The sequence below is a fragment of the Stegastes partitus genome, unplaced genomic scaffold, assembly GCF_000690725.1.
Source record: "Stegastes partitus isolate 25-593 unplaced genomic scaffold, Stegastes_partitus-1.0.2 Scaffold311, whole genome shotgun sequence".
NCBI classification, from domain to species: domain Eukaryota; kingdom Metazoa; phylum Chordata; class Actinopteri; family Pomacentridae; genus Stegastes; species Stegastes partitus.
Window position 1 is genome coordinate 389,150 of NW_007578042.1, and position 27,282 is coordinate 416,431.

At 40.3% G+C, this 27,282-nt stretch overlaps 1 protein-coding gene across 2 annotated transcripts; it reads left to right on the forward strand.

Annotated features, from left to right (window-relative positions):
* The first annotated feature begins 707 nt into the window (after positions 1-707).
* Positions 708-25,432, forward strand: LOC103358450 (adaptor related protein complex 2 subunit alpha 2). 2 transcript variants are annotated; one of them, XM_008283431.1, is made up of 23 exons: positions 708-930; positions 2,773-2,841; positions 5,795-5,937; positions 7,360-7,553; positions 8,711-8,840; positions 9,892-9,993; positions 10,088-10,196; positions 11,565-11,715; positions 12,505-12,673; positions 13,420-13,557; positions 13,640-13,822; positions 14,578-14,675; positions 15,372-15,603; positions 16,499-16,663; positions 17,048-17,137; positions 17,869-18,002; positions 18,402-18,484; positions 20,094-20,183; positions 20,440-20,563; positions 20,645-20,761; positions 21,265-21,334; positions 23,128-23,262; positions 23,355-25,432. In XM_008283431.1, exons 1-23 carry the CDS (start codon positions 864-866, stop codon positions 23,430-23,432), a joined length of 2,871 nt encoding a protein of 956 aa, XP_008281653.1. In that variant the 5' UTR covers positions 708-863; the 3' UTR covers positions 23,433-25,432. The 2 variants fall into 2 exon arrangements, with proteins under 2 accessions (XP_008281653.1, XP_008281654.1); XM_008283432.1 differs by lacking the exon at positions 17,048-17,137.
* The last annotated feature ends 1,850 nt before the right edge of the window (positions 25,433-27,282 follow it).

The following is a 27,282-nucleotide window of genomic DNA, read 5'->3' on the forward strand; positions in this document are numbered from 1 at the left end:
GTTAACCTATTAGGCATGTCCTTAGACTGCTCAAGGAAACCGGAGCAGCTGTGCAGGCAATGTTTACATGTTTTTATTAGTTTAAGTCTGTAGGATTTAGGTTTTGCTGTGTGTTAGGTTGGAGCGCTTGTACAGAATCTTAGAGACTGTAGAGATAAAACCTACTTTGAAGAGTTCAGGGGAAAAAAACCTGCTGAACAATGAAGACTGACCCAGGACCTGCAGCCAAAATGAAGAAACAGAAGACTGGATGGACACAGTGTGACGTCTTAACTCGGTGGAAGTGTTGAGCAGACTAATGACACTTTGACATAAATGTCTTAAGTGTACTTATATTAAGTATCTTAATTGTAATTAATGTATGAATGTCATCAGAAGATTTCAATAAATAGTTAACTCTAGTTCCCTGCAGTTTAAGAAACCCTAAACAGGGGGTAAACTATTTAGAAGCTCTCCTGCACTTCTGCATGACAGTCCTGCCAAAATACGAAAACGTTAAAGAGTAGTGACCAAAAATAATGACTGCTAGCGATCTGCTGCGAATAAGTGAAGGAGACACTGTGTCACCTCAGTGAGAGAGAACACTCAGCCTGACTACCGGGCGTTGGAGAGCAGGGACTGGGTTTGTGCGCCACATGAATGGAACGCAGCCCTGCATCGTGGCTGGAGAAGGGTGCAGCCCAGATGTTTGGAACGCAGCCGCAGTCTGTCCGCTTCCTGTCCCCGTCATATGTCGGGGCTCCCTACACTACACAGCGCATGCTAGCCGTTTAGCAAAACAACTTTCAAACAAAGTTACTTTCTACAGTTGTGTCATTTCAAACACCGAAGAGGAAGCATTACAATAGCAGGCAGCGAACAAAATGCCGACGGTGTCTAAAGGAGATGGGATGCGTGGCCTGGCTGTGTTCATCTCTGACATCAGGAACTGTAAGTTTGTTTATCACCTTCATGGACAGCAGTCGGTGCAGCTACTGACTAGTTAGCTGGTGTTACTGACTAGTTAGCTGGTGCAGCGTTACACGTCTAATGCGCCGTGTACAGATCACGTCTCAAAGTACGACCTTTGCTCTTTCTGCCCACAGCTTAGGTGAATTTGACATTTCAAAGTGAGATTGGACAACCTCTCAACACTTGTAGCCCACACTGGCTATGTGACGTTAGCTGCTAGCGCGTAGTAGCTCCGGTCCTGTCACAGGGCGTGGACCGCGCTGACTGGAAACACGCAAACCCAATTTAATCAGCTTCTATTGTTTTAGGTGTGTCCAAAGGTTTTCTGTCAGAAATGTTGCGGAGACTTAGTAGCACCATTTATTTAAGTGAGTATGTTTGTGAGACCGTCAGACTGTCGGTGACGTTTATTTTAACGGCAAACGGCAGGAGGTGTCCATCAGGGGTGTCCAGTCCTGGTCCTCGAGGGCCACAATACTGAATGTTTTAGATGTTTCCCTCTTCCAACACACCTGATTCAAAGGATCAGCTCATCATCAAGCTCTGCAGAAGCCTGATAACGATCCTGATCATTTGAATCAGGTGTGTTGGAAGAGAGAAAGCATCTGAAACATTCAGGATTGTGGCCCTGGAGGACCAGGACTGGACACCCCTGTCCTACATAAACATCTCCGGTGTGCTGTCCGGTTGTCTGTCCTACAGCTGAAAAATGCAGATATTCACAGGAACTGAATGCCTGTTTAAGTATGAACACTATGAAGTATTATATTCCGTTGGGGTTCCAGTGTGTTGCTACTGCGAGCTGTTGCTAAATAAGTTGCCCAACATTTCAGTTGACAGTGCTTTCCCTTCAGCTTCCCTGTATGATGTCGGTAATACAGACACACATACACAAAACTGAGTGAACTCAATTGAGCTCACTATCCCCCCCCCATTATTAATAAGAGGATATACTCTACTATTAAACTCAGAAATAATGCAGTTATTGAGAGGTGATGGGTATTTAGGTAATATTGCAGATGGCTGTGCTGACTGTATGTCAACATTGCTCAAGCATTGTAATGTGATGTAATGTTGAGTCTAAACCAGGAACAAAGCTCTCCCTGTCTTGTCAGTTCACCGGCTCCTGCAGGTCCTCACAAAGTCTGGATCGGGTTCAGTCTATACTGTCTGCAGATCTGAGTCCTCTTTGATACTCTCACCTCCGCACAACTGGCAAATTATCACGTAAAATGGGTGTGAATGTCAGACACTCCCTGTCTGACGTTGACATGTTGTGGAGGGATTTATGCATGTTTGGGCAGGCCATATATCCTGCTACATTCTGATAAGAGACAAAACTAGAGAATCTCTCTTTGGTTCTGTGCTCCGCATTCAGTTTCCTCAACACTAAAACATAGTGAACCTTTTTCTAGAAACATTGCCATCCCACAACAGCCAATGATCTGAGTTCCTTCAGCTATATTCATAATTGGAGATCCTTTTCTCATAATTATGAGATCATATGCTTCTTCTTTTCTCAGATGTTTTGTTTAATTAAGAAACTGGGCTTGGTAATGTAGCTGAAAAAATGACCCTGATTAAGCATTTCATTTCTGTTAATATTGATAATTATTCATAATTTTAAACACTATGTTTCTGATAAAGAACACAGTGAGAAAAAGGGTTTAATTTACATTTAAGTACCGTACTTTGAATGTAGCCATTTTGTTGTTTCAACCTGTGAAAAAGGAGCAATGTAAAGAAGGAAGAATGATCTATTCAGGGTTATGAGTGATCACAGCTTTACACAACATGCAAAATATCTGTATCTTTTTGCAGGTAAAAGTAAAGAGGCAGAGGTTAAGAGGATAAACAAAGAACTGGCCAATATCCGTTCCAAATTCAAAGGTAGGTGAACAGTTAGAAGAAATCTTCAGGATAGGGAATCATATGGCATGAATGGCCACAAGTTTCCAGTTCTCTTTCTATCCGTAGAAGTTTTTTTTGACACAAAACACAAGTTTTTCTGCTCCTTTTCGTTTGCTTTGCTGACTCATCTTGTGACTGTATGTCCGCTATTCCTCCTTTCATTTTTTTTCTGTTTTAATGCTTTTTGCTGTGTCTGCAGTCTTGAAAGCTCCCACTCTGCTCACTGTGCATTTGTGTCTATTAATCCCCTGTTGGTGTTGTTTCCTCTGCCACCTGTTGCATGCTGCCTATAATTAGTTTGCTCCAGAATGGCGCTGCCTCCTCTGCGCATAGTGCCCAGTATTCTTTCCCTCTGTTGGTTCTAGCATATTTCCTGTGTTTTCCAAGATCTGACCAAATTTCTAATGTGGTGGTTGTTTTTCGTGGGCTTTTCCATTGTTTGCACATAAATTAAGAAAGTTACAAACACATGAAAGTGCACCAAATAAAATCCTGCAAAGATAAGTAGGCCAGTGGTTTCAGACACCTTTTACAACAAACACTGCATTTCGAGCAAACAGACCCATTTGCTGTTGTGTTTTAGTGTCTTGTGGGGGGCAGCCCAACAGTTCAGTAGAGCCACTGGTATGCATCTGACCTTGGGCAGGACAGCTTTATGTGTACAAGGTCTGATGTCGTCATAAAAAGCAACGCTGTTTATAACTACTGTAGTCTGCAATGACAAACTTAGCATAATAAGAAAAAAAGAAGATTTGAAGTTTAACCAGTTTTACCAATCAGCAAAGTTTCTTATATAATTTATTTCGGTCTCACTGTTATTCTCTAAAGCCATCTGCAAAATATCAAAAGATTCATTTCCAGTCTATTATACTGTCTTTTGTAAATTTAAGCAACAGACAAGCTCCCTTTTTTCCAGTAGACACTACCTGTGTAGACTCAACCTGTGTTTTCAGATTTATTTTTGTTTTCCGTTTAGTTTTGTCCAGTTTTTTAGGGATGATTATTATTAAGATTCTAACTGAGCTACTACTATTACATATACTGCCAATAACTAACTTAAGTAAAAGTTTGAGCACTGCCAATACCAACAATTAGTTAGAGAATTAAAAGTTGGTGAAAGAGAAAACATAGCAAGACCATGTAGCTGCTCTAAAGTAATTAAATTCATTGCTGCTCTGAGCATTCTGAAACTAAAACTGAATCTCTGAACAACATTCCACATGATGCTCTGACTATTTCAGCCTTCATTGCCACAAATACAAGTGTTTTGCATGTACAAACAGAAGCACAAGTAGTGTGTTGAAACCTCTAGTCAAAGTTCACACCTTACTGGTGGAAAAATACACATTGTGGAAAAGTCATTGCTGAAAAGAACAAACTGGTAAATACAGGACTCCAGACTAACTTTTCCACTGGTAGCACTGGTGTGACCAACATTCTCATTTGGTGGCACCTTCCACCTTGTCACAGGCAAAACACATGACTTGCTGAACATTTTCTTATCAATAGATGCTATAATTTACCAATGTTCCCTAAACGTGCCACATTGCAGGCTGTGGTAGCTGCTGTTGGTATCTGTGGTGTGCTCAGACAGGAGTGTGACCAAAAATGACTTTAAATATAATAAACTTGGGCGTTCTAATGTCAGATTTGTCCAAGATGAATAATTGTTTTGCAACAGCTTTTCAAGGACTTTAGAAATATAGGGGGGATCAGATGTAGAGCAGGTCTTTATCTACCTGGAACTCCTGGATGAAGAGTGATTTTTTTTTTTAATGGAGGTGCAGCCTGTTAATAGGGGTAAATTGATTAGATGTAACGTAAACGTGTAGATCAAAAGTAAGACATCCTTGAGCAGTCAAGGTGGGATGGAGTCTAAAAGACATAACGGTTTGGACAAAGCAGTTGTGGAAGTTAGCTTAGAGACATCTGTAGCAGAGAAGTGGCATCAATATAAACCTACTAAAAATATGTCTGAGAGACATTTGTAAATATACCATACTTGACATTATATTGGTGATGGTGTGACTCGCAGGATGGAGAATGCGAGTATATTCTTGCCACTGGCTGCTCATTTCAGGTGGCTTTGTCATTCCTTCTGCTATCTACAACTGCCTTTGAGCAGCTACCTATCACACTAAAAATTTCAAGTTTTGCCAAGGATTTGCATCATGCAGTAAAGCCGCCTTGCTAGTTTTTTGAGACGGATTGTTCATTTTAATGACAGTGCTAGCCTTGTTGTGTGCCAGTGTTCCACCAAAACAATTCTACCCATCACTATTTTGAGGGAACACTGAAGCCACACCCGTCACTTAGCTCCATCTATGCATCTTGAAGAAAATACAACCAAACTGGAACTTTTTTCTACGTATAGCAGAATGATAGTGTGGTGCAATCAGACCATTATGTTTAACAGAATGCACTGACACTATACTTTATCACAAAACTGTGTCTATCTGTGACAGTTGTGCGGTGAATTTCTTTCTTTAATAGTTAAAATTTTGTTTGTAAAGACACTCATGAAGTTAGAAGACATTCAAATGTCTGAGAGACTGGGCTGAGACAAGGCTGTTACAGGAGTATAGTGTAGTGCAGTTGCGCTGGACTGTACTTTGACACAGAAGAAGCCATAAATAGAATAATGATAAAATATACAATATACTTCTCATAATTGTGGGTAAGACTGTTGTTGAATATTTGTAGAATATCTGTTTTAGGATTATTTGACCATAGAAATTGAGTTTTAAAAAAACAAAAAAACAAAAAAACAAAAACGGTGCCTCCCTTTTCCCCACTACTCACCTGTTTGAAATTAGATGATTGCATCAGACCAATGAAATCCTTGCATTGATAACTGCATGAAGATATTCATGTCCATCTTTGTGTGTGTGGTTGTGGATGTGTGTCTGTGTTTTTTCATATGTGTGAATAGGAGACAAGGCTTTAGATGGCTACAGTAAAAAAAAATATGTCTGCAAGCTGCTCTTCATCTTTCTGCTGGGCCATGATATCGACTTTGGACACATGGAAGCTGTTAACCTTCTCAGCTCCAACAAGTACACGGAGAAACAAATTGTAAGTATTTCCTTTATGGTCAGTCTGTGTCTAAAATTGAAATCTTATTGATCACTTGTCATGCAAATATGATGATCAAACAGAATGTTATGACCACTCACAAATGAGGCAGACAACAATGACCCCATAACAAGAATTGTATCAGTAGTGTTTGCAGTCAACGTCTTAGGGAGTGATAAAACAGGCAAGTGTAAAGACCTGCGCCAGTTTGCTGAATTGTTATGGCCAGATAACTTGGTGAGACCATCTCCAAAATGCTGAGGCTTGTTTGGAACCCAAAGCTCATTGAAATACAAATTAATGGTATTCTGTCCAGCAGTGGCGGCTGGTGAAGATTTTTGGTGGGGGGGCGCAGTCTGCAAATGACCTTTTATTTTAAATCAGAAATTAGAATATGAGTAACATCAGGCACAACTATTTACAGGAATGCAAATGTTCTACCTTTGGAGGATATTCTAATCATAATCTAATTTAACATTATTAAGACTTACCAGCATTAAATTTCAAAACCATTCATCAAATTTTCGTCAATATTTACAGGATCTGTACAAACTCAAAAAACACAACATTAATAATGAAGAAAAAAAAATATACTATTCAGGGCTCCAGACTAACTGTTTCACTGGTAGCACCCATGCGACCCACTTTCTCATTGTGTTGCACCCTCCACCTGGTCAAAGGCACAACATATGACTTGCTGAACATGTGATTTACTGATGCTCCCTGAACGCCTCACATAGCAGGCTGCGGTAGATGCTGTTGGTGGCTGCCGTGTGCTCTGACAGAGTAATAAACTAGGGCATTCTCATGTCAGGTTTGTCCGAGGTTAAACCCAGTTACATGTGTTCTACACGCGGTCTTCTCTACGAGCAGTCTTTTCTCCATTGACAGCGTCCTTGCGCCCTTGCGCCCTTGCGCCCTGTATTAACCAGCCGCCACTGCTGTCTACTCTGGGCTGACAGAAGGGCTACACGTTGCAGAACATTTGAATCATGGTTTTAGGAGAAGTGTGTCCTGCAAGCAGAGCATCACACCTCGCTGTTTATGGAATGCTTTCACTGCCTAGAGTGCCCATACTAACCCCTGTTCTCTGTTGAAAGCCCCTACAATTGGCACACCCTGGTCAGAACTGGACCTTGAACCAATCAAAGAAGGTTGCATCACTAATGTCAGATACTACAGGGCATCTTTAAAAGTCTAGTAAAGTCCTCAGACTGATTGGTCAGAGCAGTTTTGCAGGCACACATTGAACCAACAGCATGTTAGGCAGCTGGTCATAACACTTTGGCTCATCAGTGTATTTTTGTGTGAAATCCCATCAGAGGGAGTATGGAAAGTGCCAATAAGCTGATATACTTGTATTGTTTCAGCATCTTAAGATGGTGTTGTACCACAAAAGCATTTCTTGTGTGTCTCCTTTAGGGTTACCTGTTCATCTCAGTGCTGGTAAACTCTAACAGTGATTTGATCCGCCTCATCAACAATGGCATCAAGAATGACCTCCTCAGCCGCAATCCAACCTTCATGAACCTGGCCCTGCACTGCATTGCTAACGTGGGCAGCAGAGAAATGGCTGAGGCTTTTGCCTTTGAAATTCCCAGCATTTTGGTGGCAGGGTTTGTACACAAAGAATATCCATCATCCATCCATCCATCCATCCATCCATCCATCCATCCATCCATCCATCCATCCATCCATCATCTATACACTACATAATCCTCACTAGGGTTGTGGGGGGCTTGAGCCTATCCCAGGGTGAAGGCAGGGGACACCTTGGACAGGTCACCATTCTATCACAGGGCTGCACTTATAGACAGACCACCATTCACACTCACATTCACACTTGCAGACAATTTAGAATCCCCAATTAACCTCAGCGTGTTTGTGGGCTGTGGGAGGAAGCCGGAGAACCTGGAGAGAACCCATGCTGCTCAGGCAGAAAATGGAGACTCCACACAGAAAGACAACAAAAAGAAAACCCCAGCTAGGACCAGGCTCAAGAAAGGCGGCCATCTGCTTCAACTGGTTGGGTTGAGGGTGATGGGGGAGTGGTTGAGGGGGGATGACAGGATAGACATTTTGACAGGCTCTAAGTCCAAGTAGGCAGCAAAACAATCATCATGACAATATTAAACTTGTGCAATCATTTAGTAAAGTAGAACAATATAATATAAAATACTAAAACAGACAGATGAGGATCAGAGCTTTTAAGAATTTTGTATTTTACCGGTAGCCAGTTTAAGGATGACAGTACAGGTGTAACACTTTCCATCTTTTGGTACCAGTTAAAGTCTTGCAGCAGCATTCTGCACCAGCTACAAACAGTTAAGACTGACCAATACCCATGTACAGTGAGGTGCAGTAGTCTCGCCTTGAGGAAATTAGTGCTGTTATTACAGTTGTCATGTCTTTCATACAGAGGCTGGACTTCAGCTTAAAGTAGCATTCTTTCACTACTGAATTCTTGTTCTTATCAAATGTTGAGAAGTTGTTACCTAGTCATTAATTAAACCTTGCCAATGACAAATCTTTGTTTGTGGTTTGATGTCAGACTCTAGTCACTAGTAGCTACAGTATACATCTGAAAAAAAGAGAAAGTAATAACTTCTGTAGAGAAACAAATTAAACATGGTAGTCTTCAAATCAGCTCTAGACCTAAAGCTACAATTCTATGTAGCCATAGTGTTTAAGTATTTACACTTTTAAATGTGACAGTGACCATAGGAATTTTGTATTGCCTTAGTTCAGATTGTATTTTGCTTGTTTCTATCAGGGACACCATGGACAGCGTGAAGCAGAGTGCAGCGCTATGCTTGTTACGACTCAACAGGACATCTCCTGACCTAGTGCCCATGGGTGAATGGACAGCACGGGTGGTCCATCTGCTTAATGATCAGCACTTGGTAAGACTTTACTTAATTTCTGTACCACATAGTGATTCCAAGCAGGTTTTTAGCATGTTGACACTGATCATGAGGGGAGATTTTTTCTACACTTCGTGTTGTGCTTTCACTAAGGGTGCCACAGTCATGATTCCAACATGTGTTGGCTGCAGCTGTCACAATTTAGGAGGCCAGGTCATATTGTGACATCCACAGCAAAAACTGTGTTACACACATTTTTGTGACCACTGGTAGGTGTGCATCTGGGATTTCTCCATGGAAACTGCAAACTGCAGAAGAGGAGAAAAAAGCTCAAATTCTGTCAGTCAGCAGCTAAGATGATCCAACCTTTAGGGTGTGGATCATCACTGGTGATGATAGATTGGTCTTTGGCTATCACCAAGAGGTGAAACATCACATTTGTCACAGCAGAAGAGCCCGTGGTTTATACAACCAGACAAGGCACATTAGGTCAGGATCGTAGCAGGTGCATGCTCATTCTTTTCTTCAACATTAACATGTTTGTGAAACAGGAATTTATCCCCTGGAGTTGAACAGTTGAGGAAGAATTTTACTGTAATGTCCTAAGGGAGAACATTTGGTACGAAACAACCCTGAACTCTGGTGCCGTGGCATTTGGGTGATCCAATGCACTGTGCACCCACATACAGTGTAGTGATTACACACAAGGTTTTTGGCCACAACAAAACTATCATTGCTGCCTTATTCACCAGATTTGGTTTCCTGCGACATCTTCCACTCCTCAAAAAGGTTGCCTTTTGACACAGAGGGTACTGGACATGTTTACAGAACGGGACTTCTCAGAAATGCTGGGAGCAATATATGAAGGAGTGAGGGTGAAGGCGTCCAAATTTAAATCTGGTGCGGTTGTTGATTTTTATAGGCATAGACTCAGAAGTTTTTGATCACCCCTCCTACGCATTGTATACTGTTTAGTGTATCTACTTTGGATTTGTGACACAATGTCTGTACACCTAAAACACCTAGGGTGGTGAAATATTTGCCAGTTGGATTATATTTTTCATATAAAGGTGTCTCTTTCTGTTTTCAGGGAGTGGTAACAGCAGCCACCAGTCTTATAACCACTCTGGCCCAGAAGAGTCCCGACGACTTTAAAACATCCATTTCACTGGCTGTGGCCAGACTTAGTAGGGTGGGTATCCTTCACATGACCCCTAACAAATCTGTCAAAGATAAAATCTGATTTGGACATCTATTTGTATTTCATTTTGGTTTTGCTTTTGCAGATTGTGACGTCGGCATCCATTGACCTACAGGACTATACATACTACTTTGTTGCTGCACCATGGTTGTCTGTGAAATTGCTCCGGCTGCTACAATGTTACCCCCCACCAGGTATGGTTCAGGAAAATAGAATTGTTAATTAATAGTTATTTTACTATCAACAAACAATGAAATTATAATTAATAGTGTTTACTAGTTACGAGAAATGCTATAAGTTGTCTTTTGTCATTAATTTGTTTACATTAAACATAAAGGTATACGGATTATATATTGTGTCATAGCTTATATAAGACTAATACACAAAAAAGTCAAACTACATTCTGACATTAGTAAACTATTAACAGTTTGTTGTTGCACACATGGCTTTTTATATATTACAGTCAGCATTTGCAATTAGTGACCAAATGAATCATACAGAGTTTGTAAAACATCTAGCAAGTTTACATAGTTGAAGCAGATATTTGTATCACATCAAATGTACAAATTCTAAAGGAGGCATCAATGTAAAGGTTTCATGTAAGCCAATTTAAGGCAGAAAGGGTTTATTTTCATTAAAATAACTTTAAAACATGCTACTTTGATTGGACTTGGATTATTAATTCCACCTCTCCCTCTCTGAATGATCATTTGACATAAAAATATTGTTGATTTCACAGCACAGTCGTTCTGTGTCTGAATGGCCCTCAGCTTTGCAGTGTCTACAGAGTTCATGTTTAAAGCTAGTGATCACATAAGCCACATGAGCTCTGCTAACACGAAGGATTTTTCTATTATTGTGGTGACATTGCCATCAAAAATAAAAGTAATCCACTAGATCTTCCATTCCTCAGATGCTGGGAGTGTATCAAGACCTTTTGCGTTCCTTCTTGTAGCCAACAGCAGAACATTTGATGTGTTTTGCTTATGGCTGTGACAGTTTTAGTTAGCACAAGAAACTCGAGCAGGAAATGAGCCTGACGGACTGTGAGGCAGCTGCTCATTCTGAGTGGCTCATGTGGAAGCAGCACACAGTAAGGGGGCAGAGGGCATTATGCAAATTTCTAGCTGTTACTTTTGGTTACTCAGTGTCTATACAGAAACTAAAAGTTCTTACTGGCTTGTAAACCTGAGAAGCCATCAATTTTAAGGGAGGACTAATGGAATGGCAGTAGTAGGCATCTCAATATTTTCACAGCTTTTATTTTACACCTTCAAGTTTATAAAACATAAAATCCCCAGTAAAAATAACTTTCATCATATGGGACCTTTTAAGCATTTCTCGTGTTTACTTAGACATCCAGCAAAAATAAGCTGCATGGGCCTTTCATTGAGGTCTGGAATGTTTCTTCTTGAAATACAACATAACATAAAATGATTTGATTTGTTGGTAATTTAAATTGTAAATGTATAGTAAGGTCTTTATTTTACAAGTTTGTTGAAGTAATGATGTTGGCAAGGGTTAAGATAAGGGTTTTAAGAACCTAGCCTTTGTTGTTGCAGAGGATGCAGCACTGCGAAGTCGCCTGACAGAGTGTCTGGAGACCATCCTCAATAAAGCCCAGGAGCCACCCAAGTCCAAGAAGGTCCAGCACTCAAATGCAAAGAATGCTGTTTTATTTGAGGCCATCTCCCTCATCATACACCACGACAGGTCGGTTATGTTTGCTGTACTAAGCTGTCTGCTGATCTTCGAACTCCTGCATTATGACAGGACTATAGAGTTTTGCTCTTGGAAAAGAGAAATCCAGTATTTCAGATTGTCAGTTCTACTGTTGGGTGGCTAGACCAGCTTTTGATAAATAGTGTTTGTTTCCAAATTGTGTATTAGGTGTTAGTCCAACTGTAGCAGCCACTGCACTGTGACACTGAATAAAAAGCACCAAGAACAGAACACCAAGCTCTGACTCAGTTATGCTTTGTCCTAAACCCCCAAGGTAACAGGCCAGTCCCAGGCAGAGGGGTGGGTATCGTTAAGTTTTCAATGGTACTGTTACTCTTATCAAAGCTGGTAAATGATCTGGTACTTTAATTGGTTCTTTTTATTATATTCTAAAAATAAAATACAATTTGAATGCTTCTTCAGTTGCTGTCAATAATAGGTAATGGTTGATAATTGGATCCGTATTATTATTATTTTAAACGAATTCCTGACAAAAGACATTCATTTAATAATAAGCTTCTTTGTCTCTAATTCAGCCGCCTCTCTCTATCAGTAATCACTCTGTGATCTCAGGCAATGTTCCACCCACAGCAATTTCTGATTGGTTGCATGTCACAGGTAATAGCTAATCAATACTGATGGATAAAAATTCCAAAGCTCAGTTTTAATTAAATATATAAAATCATGGACAAACAAATTACAATAAAGTTTTGTGTTAGAGTTTGTGCTATTATGAATTTGGATACAGACATTTTCATTGTTTTGTGTCTTGTCTCCTAGTGAGCCCACCCTGTTGGTACGAGCCTGCAACCAGCTAGGCCAGTTTCTGCAGCACAGAGAAACAAACCTTCGATACTTGGCTTTGGAGAGCATGTGCACACTGGCCAGCTCTGAGTTTTCTCATGAGGCAGTAAAGACGCATATAGAAACTGTGATCAACGCTCTGAAGGTGAGTCTCTTCGTTATCTGGGTGCTTTTGGTAAGCTTTTCAGATTAACGTAAAAAAGACAAGTGCTTGGATTGCTTTTACAACCTGGTTATCGCTATTCTGTGCTTTTTTTTTTAAACTGCCAGACAAGTGGTTAGCAATGGAGTCTGGAATGGGCCGTTGGAATTGTTATGCACTTTTTTAGTAGTTATTTATAATCACTTAAGTAGAATTTGGCTCTAAAAACGAATGATGATTACAGTGAAATGTATTCTTAGCTTTAGAATGCTCATTTACATCTCCGCTCTTATGACTGAGAGAAGCGAAAGGCAGTTTAAATCCCTTTGTTCCAACACAAATATAACAAGGTACGTAACCTGCAGCTGCTGACCAACTGTGAGCCTATTTGTGTTGGAACAAAATACAACAATTGTGAGTTTTGAACAACATATTGGGATGGCAGATTGACTAGGGCACTATTAAAAATAAAATAATACTAGAAATGGTCTGTACAACTTTTTACAGCTTGAAGACTGAAACAAATAAAATTCAAAAAAGTATGTTTTTTAGTTGAGACTACTTAACTAGTCTAAATTTTAATTTCATTTTAAATGAAAGTAGTTGTTAGGAACATCCCTAACAGTGATGTTTCTTTCTTTAGGAACCTCTGTTTGGCTAGTGACAACATAACCCAGCTTGTGACAACCTGAACCTCTTTTTGATGTTTGATCAAACGTCATCTTGTAATCATTTATGTTTTCTTGCAGACAGAGAGAGACGTGAGTGTTCGTCAACGCGCTGTGGATCTGCTCTATGCCATGTGTGACCGTAGCAACGCCAAGCAGATTGTGGCAGAAATGCTGAGCTACCTGGAGACCGCCGACTACTCAATCAGAGAGGAGATTGTGGGTCATCAATACAGGCCTGTTTGCCTTTCAGTTTCTCAGTGCAACCTCTTGTTCTCAGCCACTGGCTTCTCTTTCTCAGGTGCTCAAGGTTGCTATCTTAGCAGAAAAATACGCAGTGGACTACACATGGTACGTGGATACTGTTCTCAACCTCATCCGTGTCGCTGGTGACTATGTCAGTGAGGAGGTGTGGTATCGTGTCATCCAGATAGTCATAAACCGAGATGACGTCCAAGGATATGCTGCCAAGACTGTCTTTGAGGTGAGCATGGACGTTTATGTCATCATAGATCAGCTCAACTGTCAGTGTGAACCTTTAGCATCTGCCTCATCAAACACATTCATGTTGACTAAATGGGAATAGCTAACTAATGACACTGTGTGGGCATCAGTACATGGGTTCAGTCACATGCATTTGCAAATGTCAAGCTTTTTTGAGCCCTTTCTGCCAAACCTTACTAGGACATTTGTTTTTATTTCTCTTATCTGGTAATTAACAGGTTGTGCAGTGCAGCAGCTATAAATGTCTGAAGCCAATATAGCCATTTTTTAAATAGGAAGATATGAGCAACACAAGCTTTCCATAACAGTCATGTAAGAATACTATAGTATGCCATCAAATTAAACTTGCAGTGCATTTTTTCTGACTGTAGAGTAATTCAGCTGTCAAACTGATTGCTTTACAAAGCATTGGCCTACTTTGCTTTAAGTGCACACTGTGCAACTGGCAATATGACACCATTTATCAGAGCCACAAACTGTGAAAACAGACAGAGTTGTCAGATTTCTAGTAAGAGTCAAAATAGACCATTTGCCCTGCTTACACTTTGCCAATAACAAATCCTCAAAGAGCGTGCACCGTGAAAAGCTTGTGATGGATGGTATCTATGTTTCCAGAACTATGTCAGGTCCACACAGACATGTTGACTATGTGTTTTTCACCTGTGCCATTCAAAATTTAGTTTTCTTCCAAATTGTTCCAAACCCAATGACATTGTTCTTTGTGAAAACTTGTAGGCACTTCAGGCTCCTGCCTGCCATGAGAATCTGGTGAAGGTCGGAGGTTACATCCTGGGAGAGTTTGGTAACCTCATTGCTGGTGATTCACGCTCCAGGTACAAACAACATCCACACAGTGTAGTCCCCTTTTAATCATGTAATTTTTTGCCAGAGTCCGGGGGCTGGGGGGGGCCTGGGGCGCCATAAGTCCCAGCTGACTTATGGCAAAGGCAGGGGACACCCTGGACAGGTAACCAGTCTATCACAGGGCGACACTTAGAGACAGACAACCAAGCACACTCACATTCACACCTACGGACAATTTAGAATCACCAATTAACCTCAACATGTTTTTGGACTTTGTGGGAGGAAGCCAGAGAGAACCCACACTGCACGGGAATAACATGTAAACTCAACGCAGAAAGATCCCAGTGTCCTCACCGGGACGCAAACTGGCGACATTCTGGCTGCGAAGCAACGGTGCTAACCACTGAGACACCTTGCAGCCCTTCAGCAGCAACATCACTTCAAAAAGTCTTTTGTTGAAGTGTTACTTTTAGACCTCACTATTTTTTCCTTTTTTATTTTTGGCTTTATTAGTGACAGTAGAGATGCACATAGGAAATACGGGGGGGACAGATGGTATGACATGCAACAATGGCTTAGCCAACTGGGGGTGAAAGCAAGGATTGCGTCATATGTGAGGGAAATTTTAAATACATTTTGGGTTGTGTTTTTGACTTTGTGACAGGAGCTCACTCAGAATGTGAGGACGTTTTACTGATACTGGTTTGTGTTCTCTTCACCCTCAGCCCTCTGGTTCAGTTTAATCTTCTCCACTCCAAGTTCCACCTGTGCTCAGTGCCAACCCGGGCACTGTTGCTGTCGGCTTACATCAAGTTCATTAACTTGTTTCCAGAAGTGAAGGCTACAATTCAGGATGTCCTGCGCTCAGATAGCCAACTTCGCAACGCTGACGTGGAGCTTCAACAGAGAGCTGTGGAGTACTTGAAGCTCAGCTGCATTGCCAGCACTGACATATTGGTTAGTAAATTATGCCGGGATTAGGCAAAATACACTACAGTTTCTTAGTCTCACATACACAGAAGCTTTAAAATAAGGGTGGGTTAAAAAAAATTACACCCTCATTTTTCTGGAGCAGATATTTGTTGGACCTCTCTGTAATTTCCTGCCCTTACCGCACAGACACATACACATACCAAGCTTTAAAGATAATTTAATAAGATAATATTATACCCTTGCCTGGATCTGTGCTTCACCATAAATGTTCTCTAGAGGTCGACAGAGAATTCTTGGGCTGACATGCTGTGTGACTTGTAAGGTCTCATGCTTGTGGTGTTGTAAACCCCTCCCCACACATTTCTAACATCTTAACTGTGATTTTCAGCAACCAAGAATCCCACAAGCATGTCCACTTCCCGCAACATTTCGTCCAACATTGTACAGAAATGAGAACTTCTTAGGGTCTGAACTTCCCAAATACTCTTTCATCATTCTTCGTACTGCAACATCTGTCACTGCCTGCATGTAGAATTGAATGCTGCAAATGCACTCCAAAAAAGATTTTCAGAAATTGTATGCCAGCATCTTCATCTGAACCATTCTTGCATCTCTCCCTGCTCTATGATGGCATATAACATTTTGAGCAGTCATAAACCAGTCAGACATGTTTGGATTTGAGTATATATCAGCATTACAAGTGTAGCACTAAAGCATTAACACCCAACCACTCCTAAACTGTGAACCACTGAGCTATGATGTAATTTTTAGAGTTGCTTTAGAAACACGTGCCACAGTTGAGAAAAGGTTATGAGAGCTACTCTGGATCTGTGAAACAGCACCTCTGCTAATAATGCAGCAACTTTCTGCATTGTGGAAAAAAATAACGTTTGTGTTGTATGACTCTGTCTCTCTCCAGGCCACAGTCTTAGAAGAAATGCCTCCATTTCCAGAAAGAGAGTCTTCAATCCTGGCCAAGCTTAAGAGAAAGAAGGGCCCAGGTAAACTGCCTGACATAGACGAAAACCGACGGAATGTCAACGGCAGCACTGAGCACAGTGAGAACACTGACACCACAAACAAGGTAACCGGCAAGTAGTGCAAATAGATTATTGTTAAATCTGGCCTGTATAGCTAAAGTTTCTTTATACTTCAGGATATTTTTTACCAGGAAAAACTTTGATTCTTAACAAGTAAAGAAATGTCACTCACAAAAAAGCACATGTAGTAATTTGCTGTAATGTGTTTTATTGTTACATTTAAATATAATCTCAAAGACAAGCTTGTATCGCATAAATATTGTGATAGTTATATTGCGTATATTGTTGATTTGAAGTCTTTTGGCATTTGCCTTTATTTTCCTCCATTTGCTTTTCCTTGACCTTCATCTTCACTTGTGCTTTCTCTGTCCTTCCCAGTTTTCACCCTTCTGTCGTTCTTCTTCTCTTTCTGTTTCTTTCTCGATCAGTGTTCTCCTTCACTGCTAGAAGACCTTCTTCCTACTGACAGACCTCGCCCTTCCTCCTCTAGTCCTGTCATACTCGCTGCTAGGACCATGGTATACTGACAGTTACACCATGAATTACACATTTATTCGTGGAGTGGCAATTACTCTAATGAAATGATTTAATCTTTTGGAAAGATCACACATACAATTATTGCTTTGTTTGAAGTATTTGGCATAGAAGCTGCCCTGGCAGGTACTGTTCTCATTCCTTTTTTTTTTTTTTTTTTTAATCAATGAAACGGCATCGAAGAGGTGTTTAGTGGTTTTTCTTATAGATATATCGATCACTTAAATAATGTAAATGAACTAACCTGATGGATTTTTTCTGTTTCTGCTGCTCCCACCCTCTGGAACTCCCTTCCATCTCCCATCTGACACCGCTCTGACCGCCGCACATTCAAATCCCTCCTAAAAACTCACCTATTCAAGACTGCTTTTAATTTCACTGGTTTACATTTTAGAGCTGCTTTTTATAGCTGCTTTTTTTATCTGCTTTTTCTTCAACTTGTTTGTTTCTGTTTTTATCTTATGCCCTGTAAAGCGACTTTCAGTATCTTGAAAAGCGCTATACAAATAAAGTGTATTTTTATTTTTATTATTATTATTATTATTTAGTGCAACTCAGTGCTCACATTGACGAGCTCAGCTAAGTTTGAAGGTAGAATAAAGTATATTCTGAAAATCATCTCCATTCCACTCCACTCATCCTGAACTTCTGTTTAGGTTGTTTCTGGATGTCTGTGATACTGTAGGGATGATGTTTGCTGTTGTTTCTCTCCTAGGCTTCCACCCACCCCTTTACAGATGTGCTGAATCTTAACTCAACCCCCTCAACAGGACCCAATCTGCTAGTTGATGTCTTTTCAGATAGCTCCAGCCCTGCGTCTGTAGATGTGTCGGAAGACAATTTTTCCAGGTGGGATCATACTGTGAGCTTGGTTGAGCAAATTAGGTCATAGCTGTTTAATTACCTTACGCAATGTGTAGCTGCAGTATTTATAGAGGGCATAAAGGACCAGAGCATGTTAATTCACAGCCTTTTATTGTTATTGTTTATTTATTTCTATCTAGCTTTTGCCATTCATTTATTGCCCAACTGTTTGAGGTACTTTTCATGAGTACACCTCAGTGCAACACTATCAGCGTCTCCCTGAAACCATTGTTTCACAATGTGCACCTTAATCCCTGTTTTTAAAGAGTAACTTGTGTTACCATGCTTTCCTGTGCTCAGGCAAGGGCAGCCATCAACCTGAAGTGTCTTCAGCTGGGACACACTGCTTTTCTTCATTTAATGTTGTGCACTTGTAAATTCCAGGTTTGTTTGTAAGAACAATGGTGTTATCTATGAGAACCAGCTCCTGCAGATTGGACTGAAGTCTGAGTACAGACAGAACCTGGGTGAGTAGCTTTACTGCAATATTTTACTTTCAGAAACTTAAGTTCTGCATCCTTTCCTTTTGGCAATTTTTTTCAACTTAATCAACTTTTCCTGTTTTAGGTCAGTTAGGATTACCAAAATTATTTATATTTGCTAAACAGCAGAATAATGAGAGACACTTTTTTATTACTTACTTCAAAGGCAGAAGTTTACATACATTTCCTTAGTATTTGGTAGCATTGTCTTTAAACTGTATGGCTTGGGTCAAATGTTTTGGGTTTCCCTCCACAAGCTTCTCACAATAGTTTGATGAATTCTGGCCCAGTCCTCCTGACAGAACTGGTGGAACCGAGTCAGGTTTGTTGGTCTCCTTGCTCCACACACCTTTTCAGCTCTGACCACTAATGTTCTCCAGGATTGAGATCAGGGCTTTGTGATGGCCACTCCAAAACACTGACGTAGTTGTCCTGAAGCCTCTTTGTAACTAATCTGGCTGTATGCTTATGGTCATTGTCCATTTGAAGACCCATTTGTGCCCAAGCTTTAACTTTCTGGCTGATGTCTTGAGATGCTGCTTCAATATTTCCACATAATCTTCTTTCCTCATGATGCCATCTACTTTGTGAAGTGCAGCAGTCCCTCCTGCAGCAAAACACCCACAACATGATGTTGCCACCCCCGTACTACACAGCTGGGATGGTGTTCCCCCTTTTTCCTCCAGATGTAACGATGGTCATTATGGCCAAACAGTTCAGTTTTAGTTTCATCAGACAACAGGACATGTCTCCACAAATGAAGGACTTTGTCCCTGTGTGCATTTACAAACTGTAATCGACTTTTTTGTTTCTTTTGGAGTAATGTCTTCTTCCTCTCTGAGTAGCCTTTCAGCCCATGTCGGTACAGGACTGGCTTCACTGTGGATAATGACTCTCTCTTACCAGCTTCAGCAGCATCTTCACAAGATCTTCTGCTTTTGTTCTGAGGTTGATATGCACATTTCAACCAAAACACTTCATCTCTGGACACAGAACCCGTCTCCTTCCTGAGCACTCTGATGGCTGGACACTCCCATGGTGTTTATAATTGAATATAATTGTTTGAAGTGATGAACGTGGAATCTTCAGGCATCTGGACACTCTACCCAAGGATGAACCAGACTTGTGGAGGTCCACAATCCTCTTCCTGATGTCTTGGCTGACTTCTTTAGATTTTCCATGTTGTTACAAAAAGAAGCAGTGTGCTTGAGGTGTGCCTTAAAATACATCCAAAAATGTGCCTCCAGTTAACTCACATGTTGTCAATTAACCTATCAAAAGCTTCCCAAGCCATGACATCATCATCTGGGCTTTCCCAAGTTGTTTGACTACATAGTAAGCTTAGTGTATGTAAACTTCTGACTTTGAAGAAAGTAATTTTAAAAAATCTATTACAAAAATTCTCTCTCTCATTATTCTGGCATTTAGCAAATAGAAATAATTTTAGTAATCCTAACTGACCTAAAACAAGAAACGTTTAGTCTGATTTAATGTCAGTGAGGAAAAAAATGATATATGTCTTTTTATACAGTGTATGCACACTTCAGGTTTCAACTGTAGATCGAAAGATAGTTAACTCGTTCTTGTTCCCCAGGTCGCATTTATGTGTTCTTCGGCAACAAGACATCTACTCAGTTTCTCAGCTTCTCCTCATTTGTCACCAGTAGTGACATACTCAAGAGTCATATCCTTTGCACAGCTTGACAGCTTCTTGCATCAATTCCAGCTCACTAGAATTTACTTACCTCAAATCAGCATCGTTACTACTACTTTTCAGCTAAGAAATATTTTGTACATCAGTCCTGCAGGAGTGCTGCATTTGCATATCACTCAAACAGTTAAGAAAAAAAAAAAGACTATGCAAGAGGGTAGCCTGCTAGTCCCTGCTATAGGAGAGCTAACATGTATGTGTCTGTGTAATCCTTGACCACTGCTTCCACAGCTGAATGTGCACACTAAGACAGTAGACCCCATAATAGAAGGTGGGGCTCAGGTCCAGCAGATCCTGAACATTGAATGCGTGTCAGACTTTATAGATGCACCAGTACTCAGCATTCAGTTCAGGTTTGTATCCGAAAGCAATATTTGTTTTTAATGTTATTTGTCCCTTGCGTATATGCTAATTTCTGACTCTGTGCAAAACAGATACGGTGGAGCTTTGCAGAACATTGCAGTGAAACTCCCTGTGATGCTGAATAAGTTTTTTCAGCCCACAGAGATGACATCCCAAGATTTCTTCCAGCGCTGGAAACAGCTTGGAGCGTAAGACTTAATTTATCGATATACCAATATATAGCAATGTTCAATGGTTGCTGTAGGCCGAAACACCTTCAGATTAAGTGACAGTATTTTTAATGGTTTAAAATGTTGATCCTTTTCACTGACTCTACATCAGTCTAAATATCATTGTACAATATAATAATATAATTGAATAATAATAATAATAATCAATATAATTGAATTTCCCTTCTGGGATAAATAAAGTATTTTTCATTTCACATGTTGTCTATTTCATGGTTAGAGATTTATTTAAAAAACCAATTCGCATTTGACTACAGTGGTCGTACTGTTAAGTGCTTTGAGGTGGGTTTAAGTTGTGGATAAATGCAAGTATCATGAGATATTCACAGAGTAACATTGAAATCGACTGGTAGACTGCAGTTCTACTAAGAGAGAGCTTTTTGTTGTGACATGTTACTTTTTTTTTTTGTCGGCCCCCCGCTATGGAATAATGTGATTATTTTCTCTCACTGCTGTGTCATCAGTCCTCAGCAAGAAGTTCAGAAAATCTTCAAAGCCAAGCACCCCATGGACACGGATGTTGCCAAGGCCAAGGTAATAAATCACTTCCTGCTTAACTACGGACATTAACCAGCTGTGTGTTAAAATTTCAGGGCCCATTATGACATGCTTTTGTGTGAGCATAACCACTAAAATGAGACACATTTGTATCGTACAGAAAACCTGCATGTATGATTAGATAGTATGTAGTGCTGACTTTGGCTGTTAGTACTGCACTTTGGAACTTAACCACTTTTTTAATTGGTAATAAGATCAGGATATGGCATTGTTCATTTCTTTTATTTCTTTTATTTCCTTTTATCATTCAAAAAGTATACATCATACTCCAGCATGATCTTCCATGATATTTTTGGTCCAAAATTACAGATTATAGCAACTTTTCTGACAAATGTCAGTGCAGCTTTTTGACTTTATTGATACCACCATGCTACACTTTGCAGCCCCCTCATTCATTTAAAATAGAGCCAGTCAGTCAGTGGTGTGTCAATGCAGGGGACTTCAGGAGAACAATGGACAGTCATCCAACAAAAAAGCTAAACCTCAACTTTTGTTGCAACTATGTTGCTCCCCATTTCAAAATGCCTTGAACTCCCCTGCTTCCACCCCATTCCGCTGCCTTTGTCCACAAGGAAGAAAATTATTATATAACAGTTTAGATAGCAGGGTTGCAAGGTGGCTCGGTGGTTAGCACCGTCACCTCACAGCTAGAAGATCCATGGTTCATGTGGAGTTTGCATGTTCTCCCTGTGCAGCATGGGTTCTCTCCACGTTGTCCAGCTTCCTCCCACAGTCTGCGGGGGCGGCGGCGACGAAGCTCCCCAGAAGCTCTGGCAATCCGATTCCTCATTGACATGGTAGCATGAGTCTGGAGACATAAAGTAGCTGACATACGACCTCCATTCTTTCCGAAACAATCTCATATCATGATGTGCACATGGTTGTTTCTTTTAAAACAAACATACACTCTTTGTTAGCAGTGAAGACAACGGTAGAGAAACAAATTTCTTAGGAAAATTTGCACGTTATACTGGAAAATAAGTCAAATTTTCCAATCACACAGCTTGAAAGACAGCATAGTGGGCCAAGATACAGCATATTTGTTCGGCTAACGCTGGTGGGAACCCTGTTGGGGTCTATCTCAGCTGACTCAGGGCAAAGGCAGGGGACACCCTGGACAGGTCACCAGGGCTACACTTAGAGACCGACAACCAAGCAGGCGTCCTAACCAGGACATGAACCAGCGACCTTATAGCTGTTAGGCGACGGTGCTAACCACCGAGCCACCTTGCAGCCCACATAATAACATATAAATAATAAATTACTAAACAAGAAAGAAATCAGTCAATATTAAAGGCTGTTGCAATAACTATATAACATCCCATCCTCAGGACATGGGACCAGTACAGATACTCACACACAGGAACATGCAAATACTAAGCATATCTGTGCACACACTTCTCCTTAAGGGGGCGTTGGGTGGCAGGCAGCAGTTCACAGACAGACCCAGAGGACAGCTGTACTGTGAAATTGCACATTCGGGCAGCCCCTCAGAAAAACTGAACAGTGGGAATAGAGTCTGTCTAAGGAAGCTCTTAAATTTTCTCCAATTTTACTGACATGATATAACCTGACAACTTGCCATAGCTATCAGGTAGCACACTTCTTACTTCTTTCTAATTGTGTGTATCCACTGGTCTAGTTTTCTAGTTCCGTTTTTTTCTAAGCACAAGAAAGCCATTTTGTTGAAACTAGGTTTTTTTTTTTTTTTTAAACCACTCTTTTTTTCCTGAGCCTTTTTTTCCCCTCCTTCTTCTACATTCTTTTAGATCTTAGGCTTTGGTGTAGCTCTGCTGGAAGGGGTGGATCCCAATCCTGCAAACTTTGTTGGAGCCGGAGTCATTCACACAAAGAGCACACAGGTGGGCTGCCTCCTCAGACTGGAGCCCAATGATCAAGCACAGGTAAAGACACACACACACACACACAGAAACTGAGGCTCATTCTGTATTAACCCATCATATGGATTGTGTAACTCTGTGTGTTTTCTTCTCAGATGTTCCGTCTGACCCTCCGGACCAGCAGGGAGTCTGTATCTCAGAGACTGTGTGAGCTCCTCTCCGAACAGTTTTAGACTCAGCACCAGCATTTTTACACTCTCACTCTCTTAGCCTCACTTTAGAGTGGAATCAATGTATTGTACAGTGTACATTGTTTTTTTATTTTACTTGCTTTACATTTAAATGAATTGAAATGAATTTTGCACATAGCTTTACTAATATGTCACTGCTTTAACCTGCCTTGTATACTCACACTGTGAGCGCCTTAGCCGACATGTTGTGGACGGTGCGAAAGGCTCTGAACGCTTCTCTTTAGGGTTCTGTTGCTCCAGCATTCAGAACAGTTTAGAAACTGTGTGCTTTTGGTGCTTTGGTACTTCATATTCAAATATTTTAAACAGTTGACTAGCGAAGAAGGAAGCACGACGTGGCTCTGTTAGCTGATCCGACAGGTGCTCCTCAGTGGGGCAGGTGAAAATACAAAACACAACAAGATTCAGGAAGTCCTACTTAGTATTCAAGTGTGCAGACAACCCTGGTCGCAAACCAAGGCACTCTACCGTCAAGTGAAATATTAAGTTATGTTTAAGCGTATAAGCAAACAAACAGATCAATACGTATCGACTCTGGGTCTTCATCTGGGTCTGACAAATACATGTGACTGAATTACAACATGTATCAGCCAGGAGCATTCAGACCAGCTAATGTGGTACATGAAGCCCATGCTTTCCAAAAAGTCTCTTCAGTAATTGTTTGTTTAAGGTTGTTTAAGGTTCCAACATTTGTGTTTATGTTAAGCTGAATGTGTCTGCCTGGATGCCACTGGCTGGTGTCATTTGGTCTGATAAAGGCCAAGTGTTGATATACGTTTGTTATGTGCTTGGAAAATAATATTATTACATCACTGGAAGATGAGGTTCTTTGTTTGTTTTCATGGTTGTCTGCACCATTTAATAGTAAGCAAGACTCCCGCATCTTGTTATATTTTGAAGACTGTTACGAAGCATTAATAAGATTGAGTTAGCTGAAGATCTCAGTGGGATTGTAATCTTGCCAGTGGTCTCAATTGCTATTGAAGTTGTTCTGTTTATGTTTAAATGAGATGTTTATTCCTGTAGGGTTTCAAACAACTGTTGCACAGAAGCATTCTGCACTTCTGCACAAAATTAGAATGCATCGATAGATCACATAAAAAGACAATTCTGACTTGTTTTACCAACTTTTCACCAGTTTTACACATCTGTTATCTCAGGAGGAAAGCTGTTGCATTGTGTGTTTTTTTTTTTAAATTTTATTTTATTTTTTAGCAAAAACAGACTTTGGACGCTACAATTGTGTTTCCATTGTGAAAAATTTGGAGTTACTTGGTGAACAGAATTCAGACACTCATAAAGTCAATATAGAACACTAGATAGGAATTTTGTGTTGTATTGGAATTTGCTGTCTCCAAAGAGTTTTGCCTTTGAACTTTTGTTACTCAACAAGAACAGAAACGGCTTCAAATAGAGTAGAACAGAGGGTGACGTTGTTAAACTATACAGCACTGCCAAATGCCTTTATTCACAGAGCACTGCCAAATAAATGATTAATTATATTTCTACATACACTTGTGTATGGTGTATTTTCTTTTTTTGTAAAATGTATCTTTATTAATTAACAAAATTTTAAAAATCACCACCTCTAAATGAGTGTAAACCCGACGAGCTTTGGTTTCACAGGTTATGTATGTGAGAAGAAGACTCCAGGTCAAGGCCTGGCCAGGAAATAGCCATAACCCACTCAATAATGAAAGATAACTTACCTTTTTACACTGCTGTTTTCATAACATTTTGTATAGGCAGCTTTCTTTTTTTTTTTGCACAACTGGACTATTCAGTCTTTTATGCTAAGCCAAGCTGCCCCTCGCTTGCTAGACCTTCATATTTAATGACAAAGCATGAGAGTGATAGTGATCCTCCACTGATTGATTCTCAGCAAGAAAGGAAATAACATGACTTTTTTTTTTTTCAATAATTCTAAGATTGTGTGAAAGAGTTCATGAATAAAAGTGCCTTAATCAAGGCCTGAGAAACGATACTGTGGTGTCATTTTCAAAGATTTTTTTTACCATGTTTTCAAAGCCATGGGCCTGTAGCTGACTATATGAGGCTTCACGTCAATTTAAAACCAGTGGACATCGACCTTTTGTATGTCTTCAGATTATCTGTTTACTTTTGTGAGGCCCAGAAGGTCCCAACAGGTGTGGGTGCTCCCAGAAGATCAGCCTAGGCAGTGTCACCCTGAGGCTTCTGTTATTCAGTAGCTTCCTTTGAAGGTGAAGGCAGCAGGCAGGATTGCAACGGTGTGCCTTTATGCATGTCAAGATGAGTAAAGCTTCACATTTGTTAACAATTAATAGAACCAAGTACAGCTATAAATGACCTCTGGACTTCATGTTTGAAGTGTCCATCAGCAGGATAGACCCACCATATTGGGCTTTTTGCATCCTTAACTCTTCAGTTCAGTTTACGCCTGTTACTAAACAGTTATGACTAAAGGAGACCACTCTCATGCAGCAGGCAGCATTCATCAGCAAAATGTTCTGACGATCCCAAAACATGCTCCCTATCAAGTGTCAAGTTATTAAGTTAATTAACGAGCAGGTCACATGGAGCATTTTAGGTACATACTTTCCTCAGGAGTTTCTGTAGAGCTCCACAGAGTCAATACGGGAGTGAATGTTATACTTTGATTAGTGATGTTGACAGAAACACAACTCCAAACAAATACTTATGTTGCTCAAAATGTAATATCTGTATCCAAAAAAAAAAAATCTTTGTTAGGGTCTTTGTAATGTCAGTTCTGTCAGTGTTTGTCCAGCAGATGGCCTCATTTATTCCAATAGTGAACAATAGGGTTGGTAATCATGGATATTAATACCTCCCAGAAACTAATTGCACTGGCAACATTAGAGCAGATGGCCTGCCTAGATGTGTAACATACAGTAGCTTCACTGATTTAGAGTCACACAAACTGGTAGCACTGGGTATTTAAACCATAAATGTACAAAAGATGGATGCAGCCTCCAGGTCTGAAGGGTGAAGAGTGGTGATTTGGTCAGATTGCATAGCACATGATCCTACTTCTCCCTTAACCCATGGAAGGACTACCATGTGATTGACAGGTCGAAGAGCAGAGCCTCCAACAGATGTGTAAAGTTCTGCAGCCAGACACCCTTTTCAATAATCCAGGTTTATAGCAATACTGTTGTTTTATAACCTGGTCTTGTTTTCATATTTTTCTCCAGGCCTTTTGCACTGGGCTTACTGCCTCTGTTACAGAGGGCCCAGCTTTACCACAGGCTCCTAAAGGTGGCCACTAAAATTCAAGTTATGGATGGTTTTTCATCAAGTTCCCACAGTTTCGTTCATGCACTGGGGTAATGATAGTTTTTACTGTTCACCTTTCCTAAAACCTCAAAATAAGTCTATGATAGTTTACTCTAAAGGTAGCTGAGGCTCATGCTTTTGTGGACTCACTGTGTTCTAATGTAAAGTGATGTTTAGGTGGAGGTTATGGTCCCAGCTTACACTAAACAATCCTGTTGATATTTGGGACATTTTGACCTCACCACAGTGCTGTTTTGTTTTTCTGCAAACGCTTTCTCCACCTTCAGTGCCAGACAAAGGATTATGGGATTGTGAAACGCTTTGCAGTTCTTTGTTCAGTTTGCAACACCAAAATAATTAAAATGAAAAATGGGTTTAAACTTGCATTATTCATTTCTTTTAAATTCTTCTTGAAGTAATAAAAAAATGTTTGATGGAGAAAATAGAACAAAGAACTTCAAAGTGTTTTTCCTTTAAAGAAAAGGATTCATTCTTGCTATTTAAATGTAATGTCATTTCAACATCCATATCCAAACACTGTTTTTCAAATAATATA